The sequence below is a fragment of the Mercenaria mercenaria genome, chromosome 5, assembly GCF_021730395.1.
Source record: "Mercenaria mercenaria strain notata chromosome 5, MADL_Memer_1, whole genome shotgun sequence".
Classification (NCBI taxonomy): Eukaryota; Metazoa; Mollusca; class Bivalvia; order Venerida; family Veneridae; genus Mercenaria; species Mercenaria mercenaria.
This window is the reverse complement of record NC_069365.1, coordinates 12,494,596-12,521,595: the sequence shown is the minus strand read 5'-3', so window position 1 is coordinate 12,521,595 and position 27,000 is coordinate 12,494,596. Positions and strand designations below refer to the sequence as shown.

Here is a 27,000-nt window from a genome sequence, read left to right as displayed (position 1 = left end):
GATCTTCATGAAAATTGGTCAGAAAGTTCATCTTGATGATATCTAGGTCAAGTTCGAAACTGGGTCACGTGCCGTCAAAATCTAGGTCAGTAGGTCAAATAATAGAAAAACCTTGTGACATCTCTAAAGGCCATAGTTTTCATAGGATCTGTATGAAAGTTGGTCTGAATGTTCATCTTGATGATATCTAGGTCAAGTTCGGAAGAGGGTCACGTGCGATCAAAAACTAGGTCAGTAGGTCTAAAATTATTAAAATCTTTTGACCTCTCTAGAGGCCATATATTTCATGAGATCTTCATTAAAATTGGTCAGAATGTTCACCTTGATGATATCTAGGTCAAGTTCGAAAGTGGGTCACATGCCTTCAAAAACTAGGTCAGTAGGTCAAATAATAGAAAAACCTTGTGACCTCTCTAGAGGCCATATTTTTCATGGGATCTGTATGAAACTTGGTCTGAATGTTCATCTTGATGATATCTAGGTCAAGTTCGAAATTGGGTCACGTGCCTCAAAAACTAGGTCCGTAGGTCAAATAATAGAAAAACCTTGTGACCTCTCTAAAGGCCATATGTTTCATGGGATCTGTATGAAAGTTGGTCTGAATGTTCATCTTGATGATATCTAGGTCAAGTTCGAAACAGGGTCATGTGCGGTCAAAAACTAGGTCAGTAGGTCTAAAAAAAGAAAAACCTTGTGACCTCTCTAGAGGCCATACTTGTGAATGGATCTCCATAAAAATTGGTCAGAATATTCACCTTGATGATATCTAGGTCAAGTTTGAAACTGGGTCACGTGCCTTAAAAAACTAGGTCAGTAGGGCAAATAATAAAAAAAACCTTGTGACCTCTCTAGAGGCCATACTTTTCATGGGATCTGTATGAAAGTTGGTCTGAATGTTCATCTTGATGATATCTAGGTCAAGTTTGAAACTGGGTCAACTGCGGTCAAAAACTAGGTCAGTAGGTCTAAAATTATTAAAATCTTTTGACCTCTCTAGAGGCCATATTTTTCAATGGATTTCAATGGATCTTCATGAAAATTGATCTGAATGTTCACCTTGATGATATCTAGGTCATTTTCGAAACTGGGTCACGTGCGGTCAAAAACTAGGCCAGTAGGTATAAAAATAGAAAAACCTTGTGACCTCTCTAGAGGCCATATTTTTCATGAGATCTTCATGAAAATTAGTGAGAATGTTCACCTTGATGATATCAAAACTGGGTCACATGAGCTCAAAAACTAGGTCACTATGTCAAATAATAGGAAAAAACGACGTCATACTCAAAACTGGGTCATGTGGGAAGAGGTGAGCGATTTAGGACCATCATGGTCCTCTTGTTTACTTTTTATTTTATTTTAGGTATGGCCCTTCATTGGACATGAAAATATTACAACTACATCAGAACATTATGTACTCAACTCCTACAGTTAATCAATTGAAATTAAAATTAAACCCTGGTATACACAATCAAAATGAAGTTGACATGTGCATATTAATGGGACTTTTGATGTCCGAATATTGTTTCTGCAGTTATGCTCTTTTTATGCCCTCATTGAAAATGGGGGTGGGGTCTTACAGTGTTATCCAAGTCTCAGTATGTTTCAATGAGGCTGTGCACAAAAGTGTTTCTGGCGAGTAACTTTGTTGTATTTTGAAATAACTTTGCACAGATAATCACCTTAACTTGAAGACTTCTCAGTTGCAAATCTGGACCCCTAGCTCAAAGTACAAGGACACACTTTCACCTTAGCAAGACTGTCACAGTGTCACAGTCAACACCCATACCCCTACCTTAAGAAGAAGAAATCACAGTTAGAAGTAAAAACAACTATATAGATTTTTCAGTAGACTTGGGTTCAAAGGTTTCACATTGTGTTTGTTGTTTATGTCCTGTATATAACTTGGCACAGATAGTCACAAAACAAAATGATGTTGCATGTGCAGGAACTATTGACCCAAGACCAACATTTTGGTGTGCAGCTCATTTTCTTGCAGGTCAGCATAATGCATACTATATTTATATTTTGATAAAGGTGCAGTGTGCAAAAGACTATTGTGATTGGTTACTTTTGTATACATGTATGTGTATTAGGGTTCAGCAGAAATAACAGTTACTTTTATGAGTTTCATCATGAAAAAATTGTTTTATACATGTGTTTAATACTGCAGTTTGATAAGACATTAGGTTGTGCACTTCACACTGACATTTAGAACTGCAATTATTTTCATTCTTTAATTTTGCTGTTAAATACACAAAATGTGCCAGTACATGACACACTGTTATATCTGTCTGCAATGTATTTTAGCAAAACTTACTTTTACATACTAGTTCCTTTAGTTTAATAACAAACAGCATTTATAGAAACTTAGTTTGGGACAGAAAACAAGCCTTTATTTGCAAGGCATTTTAAATAAATGCTGTTTAGTATGTAATTTGTCAAAATGCATTGTACCAAGGGTGTAATTCCAAGATCATGTCTTAGTGGTGAAAGTATGAAAATGTTCCCAATACTTCAAGATATAAGTAATGTTTTATCTAATATGATTATGAAGATATGAAATTGTTTGGTCAACTTCCCATTCAGTCATGTGTGATGTGCGAGAAAAATCCATGTAACATGCTCACAGTTCTTAAAGACTTAACAGACGTGTAATCCTTTCAAGATAAATAACTTTGTGGTGCACATTTTAGTAAACCACTAGATAGGGTTTTGTAGAAGGATCTTTCTTGCATACCAGACGATTTCTGGTGATTTCACCGGTGCAGGAAAACTCCATCTGACACCCTGGGGTGTAAGATGATTCTCATGCTGTAAATGACGTAAAACAAACTACATCTGCATTGTAGATTTGTGCAGTAATAATTATGTTTTATGTAAAATGGGGTAAAAACCATCTACCTTGATAGTTGCTCCTCGTTCCTTATAACATATTTCTTGATTCAAAAGACATCATTTAACGGAAAAAACATAAGGTTTCACTGCAGATGATAAAACAAAACCGGAATTATTATATTGTTTTCGACTTTGTAATGTCATGACGTACTTCCTGTTTACAGATGTTAAGTTTGTAAAGTTCAAGTGCTTCGTTAATATGCTACTATATAAGAAAAAAGTGCTATAAGAAAATCATTTATTTTAATTTATTTTTACTATTATATGTTGAATAATGGCATGCAAGAAAAAGATTCAGTCACTGGTGGTAGGTGCTGATGGAAATATCTGGCTCTTGGGTAACTGTTTAAGTGGTAACTCAGCAGAGCCACGTTACCACCAAAAAAACAGTTACCCTCGAGCCGGATATTCCCACCTGCACCTACAACCAGTGAAAGAATCTTATAGAGTTTACTAGTATTTGTCAACACTCTTGAACACTCAGTTCATTGTTCACTGTGGAATGTCAACACCATCTGTGTTGTAGCATATGATATGTCAAATACACCATTTCTAGAAAATATCAGAATTCCAGCTGGTGTAAATAATGTTCAGATACACTTTATGAATGAACATTATTTAGTAGCCATCAAAGTAACAGAAAAATAAAAGTGTATGACTCACTGTTCAATCACTCACAAACTAAAAAAGACATGTTACCCCAACTACAGCTACTGTATACAGATCTTGCTGCTTGCTCTGTACTGTAAATAGCCACAAGAGGAAAGATACACCAAAGACTGTGGACCATTTGCCATAGCTCATATTCGTAATAACTCTCAGTGGTACACAACCTGAATTGGTGAGGATATTGAGGGGTCAGTGCAGAGCTGTTGTAACAGTAAATAAATAAAGAACAGGATGCAATTATATAAGGTTCGTGCTGATTCCTCTCTTATCATGATATTATGTAGCAGCATCTTGGAACTTGCCTACTGACACTTATTGTACCCCCCGACAACAAAGTTGTAAGGGGGGGTATACTGGTTTCAGGTTGTCTGTCTGTCCGTCTGTCTGTCTGTCTGTCCGTCTGTCCGTAGACACAATCTTGTGCGCACCATCTCTCCTGATCCCCTTGACACAATTTAATGAAACTTCACACAAGTGATCAGTAACAACAGTAGTTGTGCATGGGGCATGTTAGGTTCTTTTAGAAAAAAATTTGCAGAGTTATGGGACTTTGTTTTTTTGTTACTATACTATATACATAGACACAATCTTGTGCGCACCATCTCTCCTGATCCCCTTGACACAATTTAATGAAACTTCACACAAGTGATCAGTAACAACAGTAGTTGTGCATGGGGCATGTTAGGTTCTTTCAGAAAAAAAAATTTGCAGAGTTATGGGACTTTGTTTTTTTGTTACTGTACTATATACATAGACACAATCTTGTGCGCACCATCTCTCCTCATCCCCTTGACACAATTTAATGAAACTTCACACAAGTGATCAGTATCAACAGTAGTTGTGCATGGGGCATGTTAGGTTCTTTCAGCGACAAAAATTGCAGAGTTATGGGACTTTGTTTCTTGTTAACATACTATGTACATACAGTCTGCATATGCAATCTTGTGCATGCCTAATCTACCAAACCCTTACACACAATTTAATGAAACTTCACACAAGTGATCAGTACCAACCCTAGTTGTGCATGGTGCATGTTACATTCTTTTAGATAAATATTCTGCATAGTTATGGGACTTTGTTTTTTGTTACTTTACTGTATACATACCGAGGGGTGAATGCGACACAGTGCTAAGTGACATTTTTGAAAAAATCATTTTTTTTTCATATATCAAGTGTTTATGACCTTGCCCATGTCCTGAAAAAATATCAAGATAATAGCAAGTCATTAAATGAATTTATAACAAAATGGTCAAAAAGTGCTAAGTGAAAATGATATATCATTTGAATGCGACACAGTGCTAAGTGCCTTACGTCACTTGGCGCTTTTTCGCACCGAACTATATCAAGTTTGCACTCAGTATATGAAACCAAGTGACAAATATTTTCAATAATTGTGCCGTTTAGTTGGTTTCTTTTAAGTATGATATCATTATCAGTAATCGGTATAAAGGATTATTATTTTTTTTTGACAAACAGTTGATTTTTATTCTTCTTTTTTTTCACTTGGTACTTTTCACAGTAAACATGTGGCTGTAAACCAAGTATTGTTTACTGTGAAAAAGAGCTAAGTGACAGAATGCATTTAAAGTTCTTCTGATGAAATTGTTTGATTTTTTTTTTATTTCAAACATTTGTCTCAAGATTTTTTATCTAAATGAGGACAGGGAAAAGTATACATTAGTGAAATATAATTATTTGAACTCAAAAAGTATTTCTATATGTACAACTGCACTAGTTCTGACTAACATGTTGTAAATCTTGCCTCTTGGGTCAGGGGTACTGTACAAATGAAACACCCCCTGATCCAAGCAGTATACTCGGTTGCAACAGCTAAGGGAGAATCTGATCCCACGATGCCTGCCAAATACAATGACCTTATTCTTATTTCAGCAGCATGTCATGTGTTTTATGTGCTGCTACCACACAAAACAAAAAGTACTTAACTACATAGTAATATATGAATACTAAGAACAATCGTGTAATTTAGCACACAACTAGTATGCGGAAACTGACAAATCATCATATTTTATTTTCCTTTTGTAAATTAATTATTTATATTATATACAAATGAGTTCTGCAATAAACCCTACAAAAGTACCATTTATTCATAAAATACGGGTGTATTTCGGTTATGATAATTTCCCACACGGTTATCGTTTTGAGTGGACGTATTATATTTTACTTTCATAAGTTAATTATTTATGATATATATGATTGAATTATAAAAAAAACCTTCAGAAATACCTCTAATTAAAAAGATACAAGTATACTAGTATTCCAGTTATTCCGGTTTTTAGTGGATTCCGGTTTAATGTTGTGACCGATCGGCAAGTTATGACTGTTTGTACAGTTGTACAGTTCATGTTTAATGTGAATCACAGTATACAATTGTACTGTAGCATTTTCATAGTATATGATTGAATCACAAGAATATACGAATAAGTTCATCTTGGCCTGGAATTTAGATTGATTGCTCATCTTTTTGTCATTTCACAGTTAACTTAAACCTTGTCAGGTGTCTTTTGAAATTTCTTAACCACATTTTCTGTATGTCTCCAGTAACAGTGAATGAATGCATATATCGGAGCTTTTGGTGATTACTGCTCTGGATAAGAAAAACAGGTTTTTTAGGAAAATTTGTGTACTTTTTAAGTATTCATAAATTTACTCATATATTGTTATGAGTTTTTAGATTACAAACAGTACAGTATAATACAACTTTCACATCAGTAGTGTTCAATGACATTTAACACAGCCATTACAGTAACTGCTATAATGATGAAACTGAAATGACTGCATGACCATGGCTTTCAGCAAATTATTAGGAACACATGTATCTTATCTTATTGTTGGTTAACTGCTGTGTATAACTATAGTGATATCTGGAGAATTTCATAGAACATGTAATGAAATCTTTGGAATCAAAGTTTAATGATCTTGAAAAGGTTCAGTGTCACCTAAAGTGACTGTTGATTAATGCCAGAATGTCACAGAGAATATGATTGACAATTCCACACTGAAAATAAAGCTATATCTCTGGAAACTGTTTCATATTTGTAACCAAATAAAAACTCAAAATCATTAATATATCTTGAAGAAACATCTTAACCTAATATTAAAGTGGAATCTATGTTACACAATGACAGTCTGATTTGTAGTGTATGTTATTAGTATGCATGACCTGCACTGCACAGAAATGGCAATGTGGAGTAAGATTGACATTAACTCCTTATGTGTAAGTCACACTACACCGTATAGCGTTAACGGATGCCAAATGTATATAAAAACTGTGACAGAAAGTTATCCGGTGACAAAAGGCATTCCCCGCTGCTGCTCGATGCTCTCGCGATCGGTGTATTGGCCGCATAAAACACACAATGACCGCAAGATTTACGCAAATATACAGGACGAACAACGTTCAATTAACGGATATCACCATACTAGTAACAGACTTGTACCATGTAAAACAAAAGCGCAACGCATGAGAAACTGACAAAACGTTCTTGTCAGTTATCGTCCGTTGAACATACGTTACATCCGTTGCATCATTCGGTAGTGGTCCGGCCATGAATCAGGTCCACCGGACAAGAATGAATGCTAACCTGACAAGAACGGGTGCAGACTGGTCAAGATCAGAATAGGGAATGCACGAGTAACCAACAAAACGCATATCAGCGCATTGCTACTGTACATCTAACGGACAACTTTGTCCGGTAGTGTACGTTCTAAATTTTGAACATGCTCAAAACCTTCCACTGGATGGAACGTATTTTGCAGAACAAGGAGTGCAGGTGCCACATGAGAAACGGAAAAGAAACGCATGCAAATGGACACAAATGGATTGGAAATTTTGTTAAACGTTAAACGTCCGTTAACGCTATACGGTGTAGTGTAACTGAGACTTTAACTCTTATAATAGGTTATTTAGTCAGGTTAAGTTATTTAATTATACTGTTCTAAGAGGCAAGGTCTTGAAACAAGCTTTCCAACTTATATGTATATTTCTCAATAATTGAAGTATTGAAGCTTCATTGGGCAAAAAATAAATTGAAACACTGTTTTCTGTACTCAACATTAATCTAAGTACAGAATATGAAAATGCATGATGATTTAAACTTCATTTATTGTAAACAGTTTTTTTTACAGGAAAAAAACATTTTGCTATTGAAAGAGAACTGTTTTACTGAATCAAAGCATTTTACTGAACAATACCAGCTGTCCAACATTTGTAAATACATGTATTTCTAGAAATATTTAATTCTAGTGATACAGTAATTAAGAAATAATTTACACCAAAGCAGTGTTTTAACATTATTTATGCATGATAGGTGGTTATACATCAGGTGTAATAATTTCACGAGGGTGCAGCTCGAGTGAAATTATTTCAAACGATTATTACTGCCAGATTGTATAAATAATTTTGCTATAGAAAATTTCCTTTCTTATATGTCTTTGTCATAAAATTTAGATCAATATTATGGAACTGTTTCCTTGTGTTACATACACAATGTTACATAATGCATGGCGTGTCATCACGCTCCTTTGTTTATACACCCAGGACTGGAATATACCAGATTAGTATGTGTGTAAATTAATCTAGACCTACCCCCAAAAAATACCTGGCCAATCCATCCTAGGCCGAAAGATTCTAGGCCAAAACGTCCGTGCCAAAACGTCTGCTGGCCAAAACGTCCTACATTCAGACAGTTGTGCAGTGTTACATTTCGTTTTAAAAATGCTATTAGGTAAAACACTGAATCAAATTTGAAAGCACTATATGGTGCTAAATATCATGTTGACATGATGTTAACATAATAACGTTGTGATGAATAATGCATTGCTAGTCATATTAGAATGCATGAATTTTTAACTCTGAGGAAAATATCATGTATGAAATACAGTTTTTATAATTCTCTTAAAACTGATACACTAACTAAGCCAAAGAATATATAACTTATAGAGATACATTGTGATTGGCTGGCCATTTTTGTTCAGTGTAATTGCAAGTCTGAGAAATTACTGAAGTTTAAAAGCTTTAAATAAATAAAATGGAAAACAGTTATTTGTTGTTTCTTAGTGTGATAAATATATTCAGGTATTATTGAAAAGATCATCAGCAGATAAAGCAGTTTCATTCGTTATACTATGCTCTGTACAGTGAACACTACTTTTGATCACTGTGAAAGAAATTAAAGGGCCTACTTCTTGTGTCCAGCCATCAAACACCATGTTGTTTTAATAGATACATGAAAAATATTTCCTTCTAAAGAAAAATAAGCTCAAAAGCAAAAACTTTGGATGACCTATACATTGTAAGGGCTTACTTATAATGTCACTTAGACTCTTTTCGATGTCACAAAGTTTTATAATAGTAAACAAAAATGACTGCGAAAAAGTTTTAAGTGACATGGTTTTAGTAAGGTTCATTTTATTCAATGATTTCAAACACTACAAAAAACTGGGTACAAAAAGATGAATTTTATGTCCCTTTAATAATAAAATATAAAATCACTTAGAATTTTGTCGCGCTTACCTTTTTGCAAATTTGTATCTATTTGGAGTGCGACAAAGTTCTAAGTGACATTTTGATTAAAATTTCTTTTCTGTCAGACATTTCTTTAAAAATTTCACTAGATTAAAAAAATAAAGTTGTTTTTAATCAGATTTAAAAATATTACAACAGTTGCCAGAATTATAAAGCAACAGGAATGTTTTTTCCTTCTCCTGTAAAATTTCATGAAATGCACTTAGCACTTTGTCACATTCACCCCTCGATAGAGTCTATATACATACAGTCCACGTAATTATGCAATCTTGTGTGCGTCAAATTGCAATGTACTGTGTCGGTGCATGCGGGGGGTACATTCATCACCTTTAGTGATAGCTCTAGTTATATCTAATTTCCCAATTCCGCTTAAACCACAGACACGGTCAAAGACTTACATGATAATCAACAAAAAATAAATTTAAAAATCACTTACAGTCTCCTGATTTTAAACACCAAGTAGCAGCTGATATCAGATAGATAAATATATAGAAAAGAGCACTACAAATGTTTTTTTGCAAAACAACCAGAAAAACTAAAAATGCCTAAGAAACATGTATTGCAGATTGATAGACAGGCAGTCTCTTGAAGACCAAAGAACACAGTAAGAATAGTTGACAAAAAGTGCAAAGCAAACTACTGAAGAAAAAGCAGCAGAGCACAGAAAAAAGCAGAAAAAAGTTAAAATTAGTGTCAGGATGCAAATACTGTAAAGTCATAATTTGGTGTTCATGAAATTTCGTGGTTTTGGTCAAAACGGCAATTTCGTGGGGATATGAATTCGTGGATATCAACTTTTGAACATAAAATGAATGGGAATTATGTCTCCCCACCTCTGGGGGAGACATATTGTTTTTGCCCTGTCCGTCCGTCCGTCCGCCCGTCCGTACGTCACACTTCATTTCCGAGCAATAACTAGAGAACCATTTGACCTGAACCTTCTAACTTCATAGGGTTGTAGGGCTGCTGGAGTAGACGACCCTATTGTTTTTGGGGTCACTCCGTCAAAGGTCAAGGTCACAGGGGCCTGAACATTGAAAACCATTTCCGATCAATAACTAGAGAACCACTTGACCCAGAATGTTGAAACTTCATAGGATGATTGGTCATGAAGAGTAGATGACCCCTATTGATTTTGGGGTCACTCCGTCAAAGGTCAAGGTCACAGGGGCCTGAACATTGAAAACCATTTCCGATCAATAACTAGAGAACCACTTGACCCAGAATGTTGAAACTTCATAGGATGATTGATCATGAAGAGTAGATGACCCCTATAGATTTTGGGGTCACTCCGTCAAAGGTCAAGGTCACAGGGGCCTGAACATTGAAAACCATTTCCAATCAATAACTAGAGAACCACTTGACCCAGAATGTTGAAACTTCATAGGATGATTGGTCATGAAGAATAGATGACCCCTATTGATTTTGGGGGTCACTCCTCAAAGGTCAAGGTCACAGGGGCCTGAACATTGAAAACCATTTCCGATCAATAACTAGAGAACCACTTGACCCAGAGTGTTGAAACTTCATAGGATGATTGGTCATGAAGAGTAGATGACCCCTATAGATTTTAGGGTCACTCCGTCAAAGGTCAAGGTCACAGGGGCCTGAACATTGAAAACCATTTCCGGTCAGTAACTTGAGTACCACTTGACCCAGAACATTGAAACTTCATAGGATGATTGTACATGCACAGTAGATGACCTCTATCGATTTTGGGGTCACTCCATTAAAGGTCAAGGTCACAGGGGCCTGAACATTGAAAACCATTTCCGGTCAGTAACTTGAGAACCACTTGACCCAGAATGTTGAAACTTAATAGGATGATTGGTCATGCAGAGTAGATGACCCCTAACGATTTTGGGGTCACTGCTAAAGGTCAAGGTCACAAGGGCCTGAACATGGAAAACCGTTTCCAATCAATAACTTGAGAACCTCTCGACCCAAAATGTTGAAACTTCATAGGATGATTGTTCATGCAGAGTAAATGACCCCTATTGTTTTTGGGGTCACTCCGTTAAAGGTCAAGGTCACAGTGGCCTGAACATTGATAACCAGTTCCGATCAATAACTTGAGAACCTCTTGATCCAGAATGTTGAAACTTCATAGGATGGTTGAACATGCAGAGTAGATGACCCCTATTGATTTTGGGGTTAGTCTATTAAAGGTCAAGGTCACAGTGGCCTGGTCATGTAATCATTTCTGGAAAATAACTTGAGAACCACTTGACCTAGAATGTTGAAACTTAATAGGATGATTGGACATGCAGAGTAGATGACCCCTATTTATTTTGAGGTCACTTGATTGAAGGTCAAGGTCACAGGAGCCTGAACAGAGACTTGAGAACCACTAGGCCAAGAGTGTTGAAAGTTAGCGGGATGACTGGACATGCCAAGTAGATGATCCCTATTGCAGCCAACCATCAGTGTCTCTTTGACTTTCGCTCCTGACCCCTATTGCCTATAGGACTTTGCATTGGGGGAGACGTGCGCTTTTTTACAAAAGCATTTTCTAGTTTTACTTGTTTCTTGGGATTAAATTTCGTGGATTAACTCAACCACGAAATCCACAAAAATTAGTCCCCCACGAATGTTAATGATTTCACAGTATATGTCTAATCTTGCAATAGATGCTTTTATTTGTAACATGTTTTGTACAGGCTCTGTGCGCTATCCGCTTTAATATGATGTATAAAATGACTGGTGAATATAACAGAATCTGGTGTAGATTTTAAAAGCTTTTTAATATGCTTAATTGATCCTGAACCATTGTTTTCCTTCTTAACATTGATTTATAATACAATAAATATAATTCTGTGACAGATGCTTTAATGTAATGGAGGTCATTTATGGATTTTATCAAAGCTTTTTACAATGTATCATTTTAAAGTCCAGTTTTCATTTTCAAATATTTCAGGATCTACCAGATGAGTCATTAAAACAAAAAGAAAATCTGGGGGAGGCCCACCATACCCTCTCCAGTAGGAGGGGAAACCTCTCCAACACTGCACTTTACTGATGATGGTGTCTGAAAATGTTAATTGCAGCATGCCTTCCAAATCACTGTGAATGTTTGCATGTAAGCATGTTCCTCCAAAACTACTAAACCAAATGTGTTAGAACTCTACACACATCTTGGCATCATGATGCACTTGGCAGGTTCTGTAACTCTGACTTACATCTTGGCATCATGACGCACTTGGCAGGTTCTGTAACTCTGGCTTACATCTTGGCATCATGACGCACTTGGCAGGTTCTGTAACTCTGGCTTACATCTTGGCATCATGACGCACTTGGCAGGTTCTGTAACTCTGGCTTACATCTTGGCATCATGACGCACTTGGCAGGTTCTGTAACTCTGGCTTACATTTTGGCATCATGACGCCCTTGGCAGGTTCTGTAACTCTGGCTTACATTTTGGCATCATGACGCACTTGGCAGGTTCTGTAACTCTGGCTTACATTTTGGCATCATGACGCACTTGGCAGGTTCTGTAACTCTGGCTTACATTTTGGCAAAATCATGCTCCTATTTCACGTAAAATTTTGTTGTGTTCTGCTGTTAAGTAGGTTTCTCAAAAAGCATTGTACTGAATGCTTTTAAATGCTTCATAAGTCTCCAGCATTATGAAATGACCAGTCCGAGCCAGTTTCCATATATCCGACTTACATTTTACAAAATTATTCCCCTTTTTCCTATTCAAAAAATTTTACTGCAGCTTTTTAGCTCACCTGAGCAATGCTCAGGTGAGTTTTTCTGATCGCTCGATGTCCGGCGTCTGTCTGTCGTCTGTCGTCCGTCAACATTTAGCTTGTGTATGCGATAGAGGCTGTATTTTTCAACTGATCTTCATGAAGTTTGGTCAGAATGATTACCTTGATGAAATCTAGGCCGAGTTTGAAAATGGGTCATCTGGGGTCAAAAACTAGGTCACTAGGTCAAATCAAAGAAAAACCTTGTGTATGCGATAGAGGCTGTATTTTTTAGTTGATCTTCATGAATTTTTGTCAGAATGATTACTTTGATGAAATCTAGGCCGAGTTTGAAAATGGGTCATCTAGGGTCAAAAACTAGGTCACTAGGTCAAATCAAAGAAAAACCTTGTGTATGCGATAGAGGCTGTATTTTTCAACTGATCTTCATGAAATTTGGTCAGAATGATTACCTTGATAAAATCTAGGCCAAGTTCGAATATGGGTCATCTGGGGTCAAAAACTAGGACACAAGGTCAAATCAAAGAAAAACCTTGTGTATGCAATAGGGGCTGCATTTTACACCGGATCTTCATGAAATTTGATCAGAATGTTTGTCTGGATGAAATCTAGATTGAATTTGAATATGGGTCATCTAGGGTCAAAAACTAGGTCACCCGGTCAAATTAAAGAAAAACCTTGTGTACGCAATAGGGGCTGCATTTTACACTGGATATACATACAATTTAGTCAGAATGATTGCCTTAATGAAATCTAGGTCAAGTTAGAATATGGGTCATCTGTGGTTAAAAACTAGGTCACTAGGTCAAATAAAAAAAAACCTTGTCTTATAGAGACTGTATTTTTCAATTGATCTTCATGAAATTTGGTCAGAATGATAGCCTTGATGAAATTAAGGTCAATTTTGAATACGGGTCATCTGGGATCAAAAACTAGGTCGCTAGGACAAATCAAAGAAAAAGGTTTTGTATGCGATAGAGGCTGTATTTTTCAATTGAGGTTCATGAAATTTAGTCAGAATGATTGCCTTGATCAAATCTAGGCCAAGTTTGAATGTAGGTTACCTTGGCTTAAAAACCAGGTCATTATGTTAAATTGAAGAAAATACTTGTTTACACTTCAAGAGACTACATTTTTGGTCCAATCTTAATGAAAATTGGTCAGAATATTGGTTTCCATGAAATCACTATGTCAAACATGTTAACACTGTTATGGTTTGTTTAAGTGAGCGACCTAGGGCCATCTTGGCCCTCTTGTTTATGTAAGCTGGTATCATATGGAAGGGTCTGAAATACTTGAACACAATGTCGTTTAGCAGCTCTTGATAATATCTAGTTAATAACATAAGAAACATGCTCAGTATAATGGTTAGTGGATTTATCACTTTAAGTGGATGATGGAGGAAAATTTATTTGCACCCAAACCCTTCCTTGTATGTAAACTAATTCTTAGATATATTATATTTGTTTGCGCCTACACAGATATTGTTGCAGGTGCAAATTTTCCACCCAATTGTAAATATTTCGTCATGTGAACAGCACACAAATGTTAATAGTGGCTTGCAAATAGAAGTCTTTATCATAAGTATGGAGACAACCTGTCTTAACTACTACATTGTGTTTTTTTTTTGTGCTGACTATATTCAAGATATTTTTGTAAGGACAATTTTTTTAAAATCTCTTACAGAAGTCTCACTTTTGGCATTTTTTTCTCATGACAATATTTTCCCAATTTTATTTTGGCTGCTTGTTGTGGCCTTCCTAGTTTATAAATTTTGTTAAATCATCTTTGTGTGAAAACGTACCTCCTACATAGCCATAATATTACTTTAATGATAGGTTAATATAATGAATTAGGCAAACTTTGCATATTTATGTGAAGGATAAAATATATTAAGATTATTATAACCTCATCTATTTAGAAATGAGCGTACTCAGTTTCTACTTTCATTATGAACACATTCAAATTGAATCCATCATTAGCTATATACTCATGGTATTTTATTTTGACCTTACCTTCTTGTCTCGAACCATATAGGAACTTCTATCTGACTGTATGATCTGACTGTATGTCTGTCTCGAACCATATAGAAACTTCTATCTGACTGTATGTCTGTCTCGAACCATATAGGAACTTCTATCTGTCTATCTGTCTGTCTCAAAAGACTTGGGTTCAAGCCTTAAGATTGTTACCTTATGTAAATTTTATCTGAATGATATAAAAAATGTAATGCATTATGATATTGTGGTTTTGGTGAATTTTGATTCAAAGTCTTATTTTCAAAGTCAGTCTGAAAATAAGATGTATTGATTATAATAATATACAAGTTTTTGTATAGAGGCTTTATAAAAATGTGGATACATTGTTATTTTTGCTACATTATTAAGATTGAGCACCATTTACATGTAATAAGGCCATAATTAAAAAATTGTTTGTTTGCAGTAACACGACCCAAAAAATTTCTGGGTTGGTAGGTAGGTATGAAATTCTTTTTGCATAAAATCATATAGGGGAAAAAAATTTCCATCTGACTGACCAGAAGAAAGTTTTTGAGTCGCAGCGATTTTCACAGGTAGGTTGTATTACCGCAAACAAATGGGTTTTTTTTTAATGATACCCTAAAATGGGAGCATTTTCTCTTGCCAAATTGTATGATGACTTTGTCTTCTGTTTCTTCAGGAATGGATACTGTCTTCTAAATGATGATAATAACTTTCAGTTGTAATGTTGATATCCTTTTATAACAGCTATATTATATTGATAGGTTTGCTTTGGAAACATTTTAACAATGGTTTTAATCTACTGTCATCGATGCACACAGATATTATGATTTGTGGCCACTTGTACAAATAGGCGTGTGGCAAACAAAAGATATATTCAAACAAACAAATAAAATCATTATCTAGCACCATTTTTCACATTTAAACAACAAAATTATACAGTGGAACAAATTACACCTTGTTAATTTACCACATATAAGAGTTAGCAACAGTTATAGTGCTTTTTGATAACTTTTCTACTGGCTGTTGGCAGCTTTAGACAGGGTGGCACTAGATAAATGGTCATTATATAGGGAATTTAAATAGAGCAGGTCATGCCTAATGATACAGGTGACCGCTAAAGCAGGTTAGACTTGCCACTGTGGTTAAATAAGTCATAATTCTTATTAATGGAATATTTGTTAATTTCAGCTAAATGTTCACTTTGGTTGTCAAATCTGGTAACACTTATTCAATCTTCAAACCTTCTGGAATGGTCAAAAATGAAATTCTTTCTTCAGCAGTTTTGATGTAGATTGTAAGAAATAATGCACGGAGGGGCACGTGGGGTCTTCCTCCACCATAAAAGCTGGAAAGTCGCCGTATGACCTAAAATTGTGTTGGTGTGACGTTAAACCCAACAAATAAATAAGAATTGTAAGATGGTTTGATGTGATGTGATATGATTTTGAATAGTAGAACAACCAGCAGAAATGCTGGAGAGTCTTCTATGACATTTTCAGATTAACCAGCACTGTTACCCCCATCTTTGCTTAGAAGAGTTAACAGTGAAGGCATCTTTAGTCTGTATAGGTTGATACATACATATACATATTTATTTTTAGTGAGCACAGTCGTCATTGGTTTTTTCGTGGGAAGTTGGTAATTGACGGGAAGGAGGAGGATGGTTCCCTGTTTAAGATGATCATGTCAACGCAGGAACATACTAACAACAATAACGTGATCAAGTTCAATGATAATAGCAGGTACTCTTGTAAATGTTGCTAAGCAACACCTAATTGTTGTGATGTTCATAAATGTCGATGAAAAGTCAGTTGTGCAAGACTTTTAAAGAAAATGTCATATTTCACTATCATTTGTTATTATCAATTTTACAAATACTGGTATTTTATTTGTAAGTATACTTCCTGGATACATAAGAACTAAGTCTCCTAATTTAAGATGGTGACATATAATTTATTTTGTTTTTTCTTTCTGTCTGTTGAGTTACTTGGATACCGGTGTTTTTCTTGGGGGCCAAAACTCAGCCCCATTCCCCTCTCCAAAAAGTATGTTTTTATCCCATTTTTGACAAAACTAGTAACATGGTAATCAGGGATTTTCCACGTATAAATCTACCTCTGATGAAAGGAGGTAATTCCAAAGCAAAAAAGTTTTTTTTCCCCCCAATTCTGAATTTTAAAATTCCCAAATGAGTGTTACCTTTTAGGGTTTTTGCTGTTTTAAAATTGTTTTGCTAACTTGTATATATATATTTTGGTTATTAAAACTACAGTTATGCTGTTGAACAATTACTGAAATGCAATCCTTTGATATTTTACACAAGAAGTATAATTCTTCATAGATTTTTTTCCAAAATAAGACAATTTCCGAGAGCATGTTTTCCCAATTCCACTGGTTTTGGTGGCATTCCCAAACTGATGGAGAAAAGGCCTGGTAATTATACAAATAAAACACAAGACAGTGTGCTTTGGTGCTCCCCCTATTTTAGTGGTTACAATGCAAGCTCTTCCTTACTGGCCCTTACCATTTGCCAAAAACTGAGAAAGTAACTCTGAAACTATTTTGGTACCAGAAAAAAGACTGCCAATCTTAGTTTGAGATATTACTGATTGTTGGCGTCCTTCGTCCATACACAATTTTTTGTGAACATGAGAGAGACAACATTTTGCAATCAATTTTAATCAAACTTGCACACAACTTGCATTGGCATAATATCTTCAGTTGGTTTTTACGAAAACTGGCCAGATCCCATCATGGGTTTCAGAGTTTGCTATTTTGGCTTTTGAACATGGTAAAGACCACATTTTGCAATCGATTTTAACACAACTTGTATCAGCATAATATTTTGGTTCCTTTGAAAACTGGGCAGATCCCATCATGGGTTGCAGAGTTATGGCCCCTTAAAGGGCCAAAATTTGCTATTTTGGCTTTTGCAGCGTTATAGAAACTTCATTTATGGTTTGATTTGATACAGACTTGCAAAATATCTTGAACAACAATAGATCTTGGATTTCATGATGAATCCATAAGATCCAGTCATAGGTTCTGGAGTTACGGCCCCTGATTGACCCCTAAAAGGGCCAAAATTTGTTAATTTTTACCTTGTGAACACAATAGAAGTGATATTTTACATTCAATTTTAACCACAACTCAAAATAAGATCTCTGTTCTTTTCGAAAACTGGCTAGATTCCATCATGGGTTCTAGAGTTACTGCCCTTGAAAGGGCAAAACTTTCTATTTTGTCCCTTCAGCCATATAGAGGTTTCATTTATGCTTTGATTTGATACAAACTTGCACAGAATGTATGTCTTGATGATCTCTAGGCCAAGTTAGAAACTGGGTCATGTGGAGTCAAAAACTAGGTCACCAGGTCAGATCCAAGGAAAAGCTTGTTAACACTCTTGAGGCCACATTTATGACCCTATCTTCATGAAACTTGGTCTGAATGTTTATTTTGATTATTCCTGTGCCAAGTTCAGAACTGGGTCGTATGGGATCAAAAACTAGGTTACCTGGTCAAATCAAAGGAAAGCTTGTTAACACTCTTGAGGCCACATTTATGACCCTATCTTCTTGAAACTTGGTCTGAATGTTTATCTTGATGATTCCTAGGCTAAGATCGAAACTGGGTCATGTGGGGTCAAAAACTAGGTCATTCGTTCAAATCAGAGGAAAAGCTTGTTAACACTAGAGGCCAGATTTATGACTCCATCTTCATAAAACCTGGTAAAAATGTTTATCTTGATGATTCCTAGGCCAAGTTCAAAACTGGGTCATGTGGGGTCAAAAACTAGGTCACCCGTCAATTCAAAGGAAAAGCTTGTTAACACTGTAGAGGCCAAATTGATGTCCCCATCTTCATGAAACTTGGTCAGAATGTTTATCTTGATGATTCCAAGGCCAAGTTTAACAGGTGAGCGATACAGGGTCATCATACCCTCTTGTTTTCTTTTGATTTATATTTCCATACATTTATAGTCGTGACATTTATGCTTTTAAATATGTAGTGAATTTTCACACATTGTGAGATTTTTTAAAAATTAAGCTTCCTGAATTTGTTTCTGGCAGTGGTCAGCATTGACTATATTTTTGAACATCACTGGCTTGATTCTCAGAGAAGACTTGTGGTATTAGCACTGATACCATCATAATTTAAGCATCATGATGAGATATTAAAAAAGCATATACCTGAAAATTGGCTTGCATTGTTAGGAAGGCAAAAACTTTGATGTGGACTACAGGATAGAACCAAAATAATGTTGAAAGAAAGCAAATGTACTAAAAACAAGGGTGTTTTTATTGTGCACCCCCCCCCCCCCCCCCCCCCCCTCCTCATGAGTGGTGGGGGCATATAGATTTGGTCTTGTCCGTGCGTCCGTCTGAAGTTCGTGACGTGCCTAGCTCGAAAAGTATTTGATATAAATTGATGAAACCTTGCATGAGTCTTTATCAGGATATGAACCTGCGCACCTCCTATTTTTCGTCTGGCTCCGCCCCTATTTTCAGAGTTATGGCCCCTGAAATAGTCAAAAATGCACATTTTTACCTTCTGACACGCCTAGCTCAAAAAGTATTTGATATAGATTCATGAAACCTTGCATGAGTTTTAATCATGATATGAACATGTGCACCTCCTATTTTTCATTGGGTCCACCCCCTATTTTCAGAGTTATGGCCCCTGAAATAGTAAAAAATGCACATTTTCACTTTGTGACATGCCTAGCTCAAAAATTATTTGATATAGATTCATGAAACCCTGCATGAGTCTTAATCATGATATGAACTTGCGCACCTCCTATTTTTCATTTGGGTCCGCCCCCTATTTTTAGAGTTATGGCCCCTGAAATAGTCAAAAATGTACATTTTCACCTTGTGACGCACCTAGCTCAAAAAGTATTTAATATAAATGGTTGAAAACTTGCATAAGTCTTTATCATGATATAAACTTGCACACCTCTAATTTTTTGGCTGGCTCCATCCCCTTTTTTTTAAAGTTATGTCCCCTGAAATAGTAAAAATATGCACTTTTTCACCTAATTATGTGCCTACCTCAAAAAGTATTAGATGTAAATTCAGGAAACCTTGCTGGAGCCTTTATCGTGATGTGACCTTGCTCACTTGGCATTCTTCTTGAGAATCTTAGCTCTTATTACAGAGTTATGGCCCTTGAAATAGCCAAAAATAGTGGATTTTTTGTTTGTGATGCTCATAGCTCAAAAAGTGTAGAGCCTAGAATAATTAATCCTTTTCATAAAATGTTTGTTGAGGCTATACCCCATTAAGACTGCAAACATTTGAATTATTGCCCCTTATTTGTGACAAATGTACCAGTGGGGGGCACACCCTGTGTCCTACAGACACATTCTAGTTCATCTGGGTCTGCCTCTATTTCCAGAGTTATGGCCCCTGAAATAGTCAAAAAATGCACATTTTCACCTAATTATGTGCCTCACTCAGAAAGTATTTAATGTAAATTCATGAAACCTTGCTTGAGTCTTTATCATAATGTGACCTTGCACACTTGGTATTCTTCTTGAGAATTTTAGCGTTTATTACAGAGTTTTGGCCCTTGAAATAGCCAAAATAGTGGATTTTTTGTTTGTCATGCTCATAGCTCAAAATGTATATGGTATAGAATAATGAATCCTTTTCATAATTTTTTTTTGAGGCTATAAGACTGCAAACATTTAAATTATTTCCCCTTATTTGAGACAAATGTACCAGTGGGGGGCACACCCTGTGTCCTACAGACACATTCTAGTATTAAAGCAAAGATGTGATGGTATTTAAACCCTTGAGAAATTTTGATTTCAGTGGTATACGAGGTTATGATGTGATTGTGTATAAACCCTCAGACCCGACTGAACCAAGCAGAATGGTGGAGGTAAACAAGGAAACAAGGCACATCATCTTTACAGCAGAAACACACAACTTCCCTACAGGTAGACACCTTTACTAGCATTCATTGTGCTCACTGCTGCAAGCAGACACCGTCGTTTAAAAAAGACGTTAAACCCGAACACACACACACACACACATTCACAATTGTTCAATTTCATTGGCATGATAGTAAATTTTATGTAGTTAATAGTGCAGTTTTATCAGCAGGTTGCAAGAAAATAACTTTAAATTGATACTGATTTTTCCACCTTCTGTTAATATATTTTCATATACCAATGAAATGTGAGGTATGATTTGTTCACCTGCAGCAGGTGGGGAGGGGGAGGGAGAGGGAGCATCCTCTTAAAGTTTTCAGCTCTCTAACTGCAGCAGTTTTTATTCAGTGCTCACCAGACTCGGTCACAGTGTATATGGTTCAAGGTGAGGATGAGTTGTGTTGGTGGATTGTCCTATGGCCATCATCCTGTATTTAACTACTTGAATCTGTAGCATCCTGGCATGGACCTCTATCAAGTTGGTTCAAATGGTTTCACTTCGCTCCTCTTAGGGGCTCCCAAATCTAAAGTTAGAAAAACCTTTAAACAACTTTTTCACACGAACCATTTCATGGATCTTCACCAGACTGTCTTTAGCATCATTGTATGAACTTCTCTCAGATTTGTTCAAATGGTTCTGCTTGGTCCTTATCAGGGGCCAACAGAGCTAAAACATGAGACACCTAAAAACAAGTTCTATTAAACCACTTAATGGATCATTACAATTTTTTTTCAAATGATTTCCTTTAATCCCTGTTATGGGCAGGCAGAACTGAAAATAGAATAACCTTAGAACAGGGTATAGAATGCTTAATGTTGTCTTTTCTTATGATCTGGGTTTAGCCGGACTATTTGAAATTTATTTGTTTAAAAATTTTCAGATAGTAGAGCTTTTTAGCTCATCTGATTTTTTGAAAAAAAAAAGATGAGTTATTGTGTTCACTTGATCGGTGTCGGCGTCGGCATTGCCTGGTTAAGTTTTATGTTTAGGTCAGCTTTCCTCCTAAACTATCAAAGGTATTGCTTTGAAACTTGGAACACTTGTTCACCATCAATAGCTGACCCTGTACAGCAAGAAACATAATTCCATCCTGCTTTTTGCAAGAATTATGGCCCCTTTTTGACTTAGAAAATATCAGATTTCTTGGTTAAGTTTTATGTTTAGGTCAACTTTTCTCCTAAACTATCAAAGCTATTGCTTTGAAACTTGCAACACTTGTTCACCATCATAAGCTGACCCTGTACATCAAGAAACGTAACTCCATCCTGCTTTTTTCAAGAATTACTGCCCCTTTTGGACTTAGAAAATCAGATTTCTTGGTTAAGTTTTATATTTAGGTCAGCTTTTCTCATAAACTATCAAAGCTATTTCTTTAAAACTTGCAACACTTGTTCACCATCATAAGCTGACCATGTACAGCAAGAAACATAACTCTGTCTTGCTTTTTGCAAGAATTATGGCCCCTTTTGGACTTAGAAAGTATAAGATTTATTGGTTAAGTTTTATGTTTAGGTCAGCTTTTCTCCTAAACTATTCAAGCTATTGCTTTGAACTTGCAACAGTTGTTCACCATCATAAGCTGACTCTGTACATCAAGAAACATAACTCCATCCTGTTTTTTGGAAGAATTATGGCCCTTTTTGGACTTAGAAAATCATGGGTAGGACAACTTTTCTATTATACAAAAAAAAAAAATCAGATGAGCGTCAGCACCCGCAAGGCGGTGCTCTTGTTTATTATTAGCCGTAGGGAAAAACCGAGACCACTTTTCTGTGGTACAACATGGATGGTACATCCAATTTTTAGATGAATTTTGACATAACTTTACCTGGTAAGAATTTTTTTGTGGACTTAGAATTTTTTTTGGAATTTCTTCTTTTTGTTGTTCCTGTCCTTTGGGCTTCAACAATCAAGTTCTTTAAATTTTGCTCCCATCCTCTGGTGTAACCCTTTGGGCTTATATTGCCCCGCTTGGCGGCGCTCTTGTTAATCTCACCTTGAGAATATTTACCATGTTATTATGATCTGGTACACCATATGGTAAACAACAGAGAAATTAAAAAAATAATTTCCTTTGCAAGTTCCAAAATGTCATGTATCGAGACTTACATGGCCGAAAGGTAAAGACCTGTTTCAGGTGAGCGTCTTCGGCCAATACTTAATAGCACCATGTTTTCTCATAAAAAATGTTTTATTTTCAGTCTTTAGTATGACATTTTACAATGAAAAAGATTATTTTTTAGCTCGACTATTTGAAGAATAAGTAGAGCTATCCTACTCTCCATGGCGTCGGCGTCGGCGTCACACCTTGGTTAAGTTTTTCGTACCAGTCCACATTTTGACAAAGTCTTTTGAGATAAAGCTTTGAAACTTTCAACACTTGTTTACCATCACCATGGCCAGTTATAGGCAAGAGCATGTAACTCCATCAAGGATTTTGGCTGAATTATGGCCCCTTTTGACTTAGAAATCATGGTTAAAAGTTTTTCGTACCAGTTCATATTTTGACAAAGTCTTTTAAAATAAAGCTTTGAAACTTTCAGCACTTGTTTACCATCACCATGGCCAGTTATAGGCAAGAGTACATAACTCCATCAAGGATTTTGGCTGAATTATGGCCCCTTTCGACTTAGAAATCTTGGTTAAGTTTTTCGTACCAGTTCATATTTTGACAAAGTCTTTTGAGATAAAGCTTTGAAACTTTTAACACTTGTTAACCATCACCATGTCCAGTTATAGGCAAGAGCACATAACTCCGTCAAGGATTTTGGCTGAATTATGGCCCTTTTTTACTTAGAAATCTGGGTTAATATTTCGTACCAGTTCATATTTTGACAAAGTCTTTTGAGATAAAGCTTTGAAACTTTCAACACCTGTTTACCATCACCATATCCAGTTATAGGCAAGAGAACATAACTCCATCAAGGATTTTGGCTGAATTATGGCCCCTTTTGACTTAGAAATATTGGTTAAGTTTTCCATACCAGTTCATATTTTTTGTAAAGTGTTTGACATATGGCTTTGAAACTTTTATCACTTGTTTAGTATAATAGTCTCTATCTGTAGGAAAGAGTACATAACTCTGTCATCTATTTTAGCTGAATTATGGCCCTTTTTGGACATTAAAATTGGTTCTGTTTTCATACAAGTCCACATTTTGTCAAAACTATTTGACATATGGCTTTTAAACTTTGAACACTTGTTTATCATTATGATTTCCATCTGTAGGCAAGAGTACATAACTATTTTTACTGAATTATGGCCCTTTTTGGACTTTGAAATTGGTTCATACATTGCCATTTAGTGCAAGACTTATGGAAATCAAAGAAATACAGGAACATTGTTTGTCAAATCTATTTATTTCTTTTGTCTGAATATCTGAGGAAATATTTTGACCCCATTCTTCAATCAATTCTTCGAATAGTCGAGCACGCTGTCATCAGACAGCTCTTGTTTAATTTTTGCAGGTATGATATTTATCTGTTACTGTAAATAGAGACACCTTCATATTTTCATGAATGTTTTGCAGTGATGTATACCGGTAAGTAGTGTATTTAAATTTAACAAATATTGTCTATATATTTACAGGAGTTGCCCCTTTTCCAGGAGCAACAACTGGGACTGGAGGTAGAATCCGAGATGTTCACTGTACTGGTCGTGGAGCGCATGTTGTTGCAGGAACAGCAGGATATTGTTTTGGAAATCTCAATATTCCAGGTACATTCAGGTCTTCGCATGTACTGTATAATTATATTGTTGTGTAGACAACAAGAAACTTGTTTTATACATAGCAGTATTCCAGGTCTTCATATGAGTTTGTTTTAGAGACATAAACATTGCAGGAAAGTTGGGGTGTAGACATTTACAGGTTGGGGTGTAGGAACAGGAGAATGTTTTTAGGAAATCTCAGTTTTCGAGGTATGGTGATGATTAGTTTTAACACAAATGAGTTCTTATATACCTTTATATTATAATTGGGTTAACTTGGACTGCAGTGCCGGCTTAACCAGTTCTTGTTCCATTTTTAGCATGTTGTGTTTCTTTGCTTAATTTTCTGGCCAAGCATATTAACCAATCTGATAATTCCATTGCTTTAGATTTGTGGCTTTTGAATTATGTCTCCCACCACACAGTGGTGTGGGAGACATATTGATTTACTCCTGTTTGTCTGTCTGTGTGTCTGTCTGTCACAAAGCTTGTCCACACTCTAAGTCAAAGATTTCTCACCCGATCTTCACCAAACTTGAACAAAATGTGTCTGACCATAAGACCTCGGCCAAGTTCGATAACTAGCCAAATCGGCCCAGGCACTTTGGAATTATGGCCCTTGAATTACCGAAAAATCCTCAGAGCGCATGCGCTTTCGTGCACCCAAACCGTACCCTATACTACTTATAAGTTTGGGTGCACGAAAGCGCATGCACAAGTAGTATAGGGTACATTTTGGGTCCAAGAAAGCGCAGACTGACTTACTATTTAGATGATAAGGCAGTTGTGGGAGACATGTGCTTTTCTCAAAAGCATCTCTAGTTACATAAAAAATTTGACAGTTTCTGCTTTTTGGCATTTTGTGCTTAGGTGAGTGATTATGACCCATCTGTCCACATTTCCTTCAAACAACATCTCTGAAACCTTTTTTTGGAAATGACTAAAACTTGGCCGCGATATTCCTTTGCTGGTTCTCTTCCAAAAGTTGTTTACATGATTCAACCAGAGCTTAAAAATGTAAAAAATCTTCAGACCGTATCTCCTAAACTGCTGGTTTGATTTGAAGTAATTTCATAGAAATAGCCCTTGGGTGATCCTCTAGCAAGATTGTTCAGATTATTCTGATTATTTAAAAAAAAAAAACATGGCCACTTGGGGAAGTGGTCACTACCCTTGGTATGTATATAGAGGAAATTTTAATCATCTTGTCAAACACTGCTGGTCTGACTTGAAAATAATTTGACACAGTGATCCTTGAGTGACCCTGCCAAGATTGTTCAAATTATTGCAATTTGTCAAAAAAAACTTGATCACCAGAAGGCATGGCCACTTTCCATAGATGTATATAGTAGAGACTTTGAAAACATTTCAATCGGAAATTGGCGGCCCAATTTATAAATATTTTTTACACAAATGATCATCGGATGAATCTCTTGTGAAGATTGTTCAACTTTTTCTAATTTGTCAGAAAACCTGGCAACAAGAGCTAAAATTATGAAAATCTTCAAACAGCATCTCCTACACCATGTGTCCTAATGTAAAATAATTTCACACAAATGTTACTTGGGTGACTGTATTAAAAGTTTTCAAATTATTCTTATTTGATAAAACAGATGAATGGTAGTGGACATGGTCACTTTTACCTATGTGGATATAGAGGAAACTTCAAATATCTTCTAAATTGTTACAAATATGATAAAAGAAATATTCAAATTTTAAGGGTGGGTCAGAAGGGCCTGTACGTATTTACGCTGAAACAAATCTTCAGTGAGGACAGAGACCAGTAATTTTAATCATCAGCAGAAAAGGTGAAGGAAATATAAACAAGATTGATGTAATAGTTATCATTTCCGATAACTTTGGTCAGTTTGAAAATCATTGTGTACAATATATGATATATCAGTTAAACAGGGCTAATTTTCATCTGTAGTTTTATCTGTTGGAACTTTATAATAATAATAATAACGACTTTATTTTATGAGGCTTACACATTTGAATTACCCAATCTTCCATGTGGGCCTCCAGATACTTGATATGTTACAATATTTACAAAGGATGTATATACAATGACAAATGCAGTAACACAGAACAATATTGAAAGATATTAAGACAGGTATAACATCGAATAGAATTATTTCAGAGACAGCTCTACAGTAAAGCAATATCATTCAATTCCACCAGAGAACTTCCAGGTTAAATACATCTTCTTAAATGAAGTTAAGTTTTCTGCTTTGAACTTTGAAACTCAGGTTAGCAATCTAGCATCATTATGACCCTCTTGTTGTCTTTGAACTATATCAGATTTATACAGAATGTATATCTCTTCAAAATTTAAATCATTTACGATAACCAGCACGTTCCCCTAGATTTATGGCCCTTGAAATACTCAGATTTGTTAAAAGTGATATTATTGACTAAATAGCAAGTTTCTTTGATTTCTTTTACAGAATAGTATAATCTTTCACTCTAAATTCTAGGTGCAGTGCGTTAACCAGTAAGTCCAGACTAGTTCTCCAGGGTTATGGTGC

At 35.8% G+C, this 27,000-nt stretch overlaps 1 protein-coding gene across 2 annotated transcripts in view; it reads left to right on the top strand.

Annotated features, from left to right (window-relative positions):
- LOC123556470 (phosphoribosylformylglycinamidine synthase-like) overlaps window positions 1-27,000 on the top strand; it is a 141,979-nt gene that overhangs the window by 55,965 nt on the left and 59,014 nt on the right. For both annotated transcript variants that reach the window (XM_045347215.2, XM_053542692.1), the window contains exons 6-8: window positions 16,427-16,567; window positions 20,642-20,769; window positions 24,353-24,481. In XM_045347215.2, coding sequence (XP_045203150.2) covers window positions 16,427-16,567; window positions 20,642-20,769; window positions 24,353-24,481 — 398 coding nt within the window. The remainder of the gene's footprint in view (window positions 1-16,426; window positions 16,568-20,641; window positions 20,770-24,352; window positions 24,482-27,000) is intronic.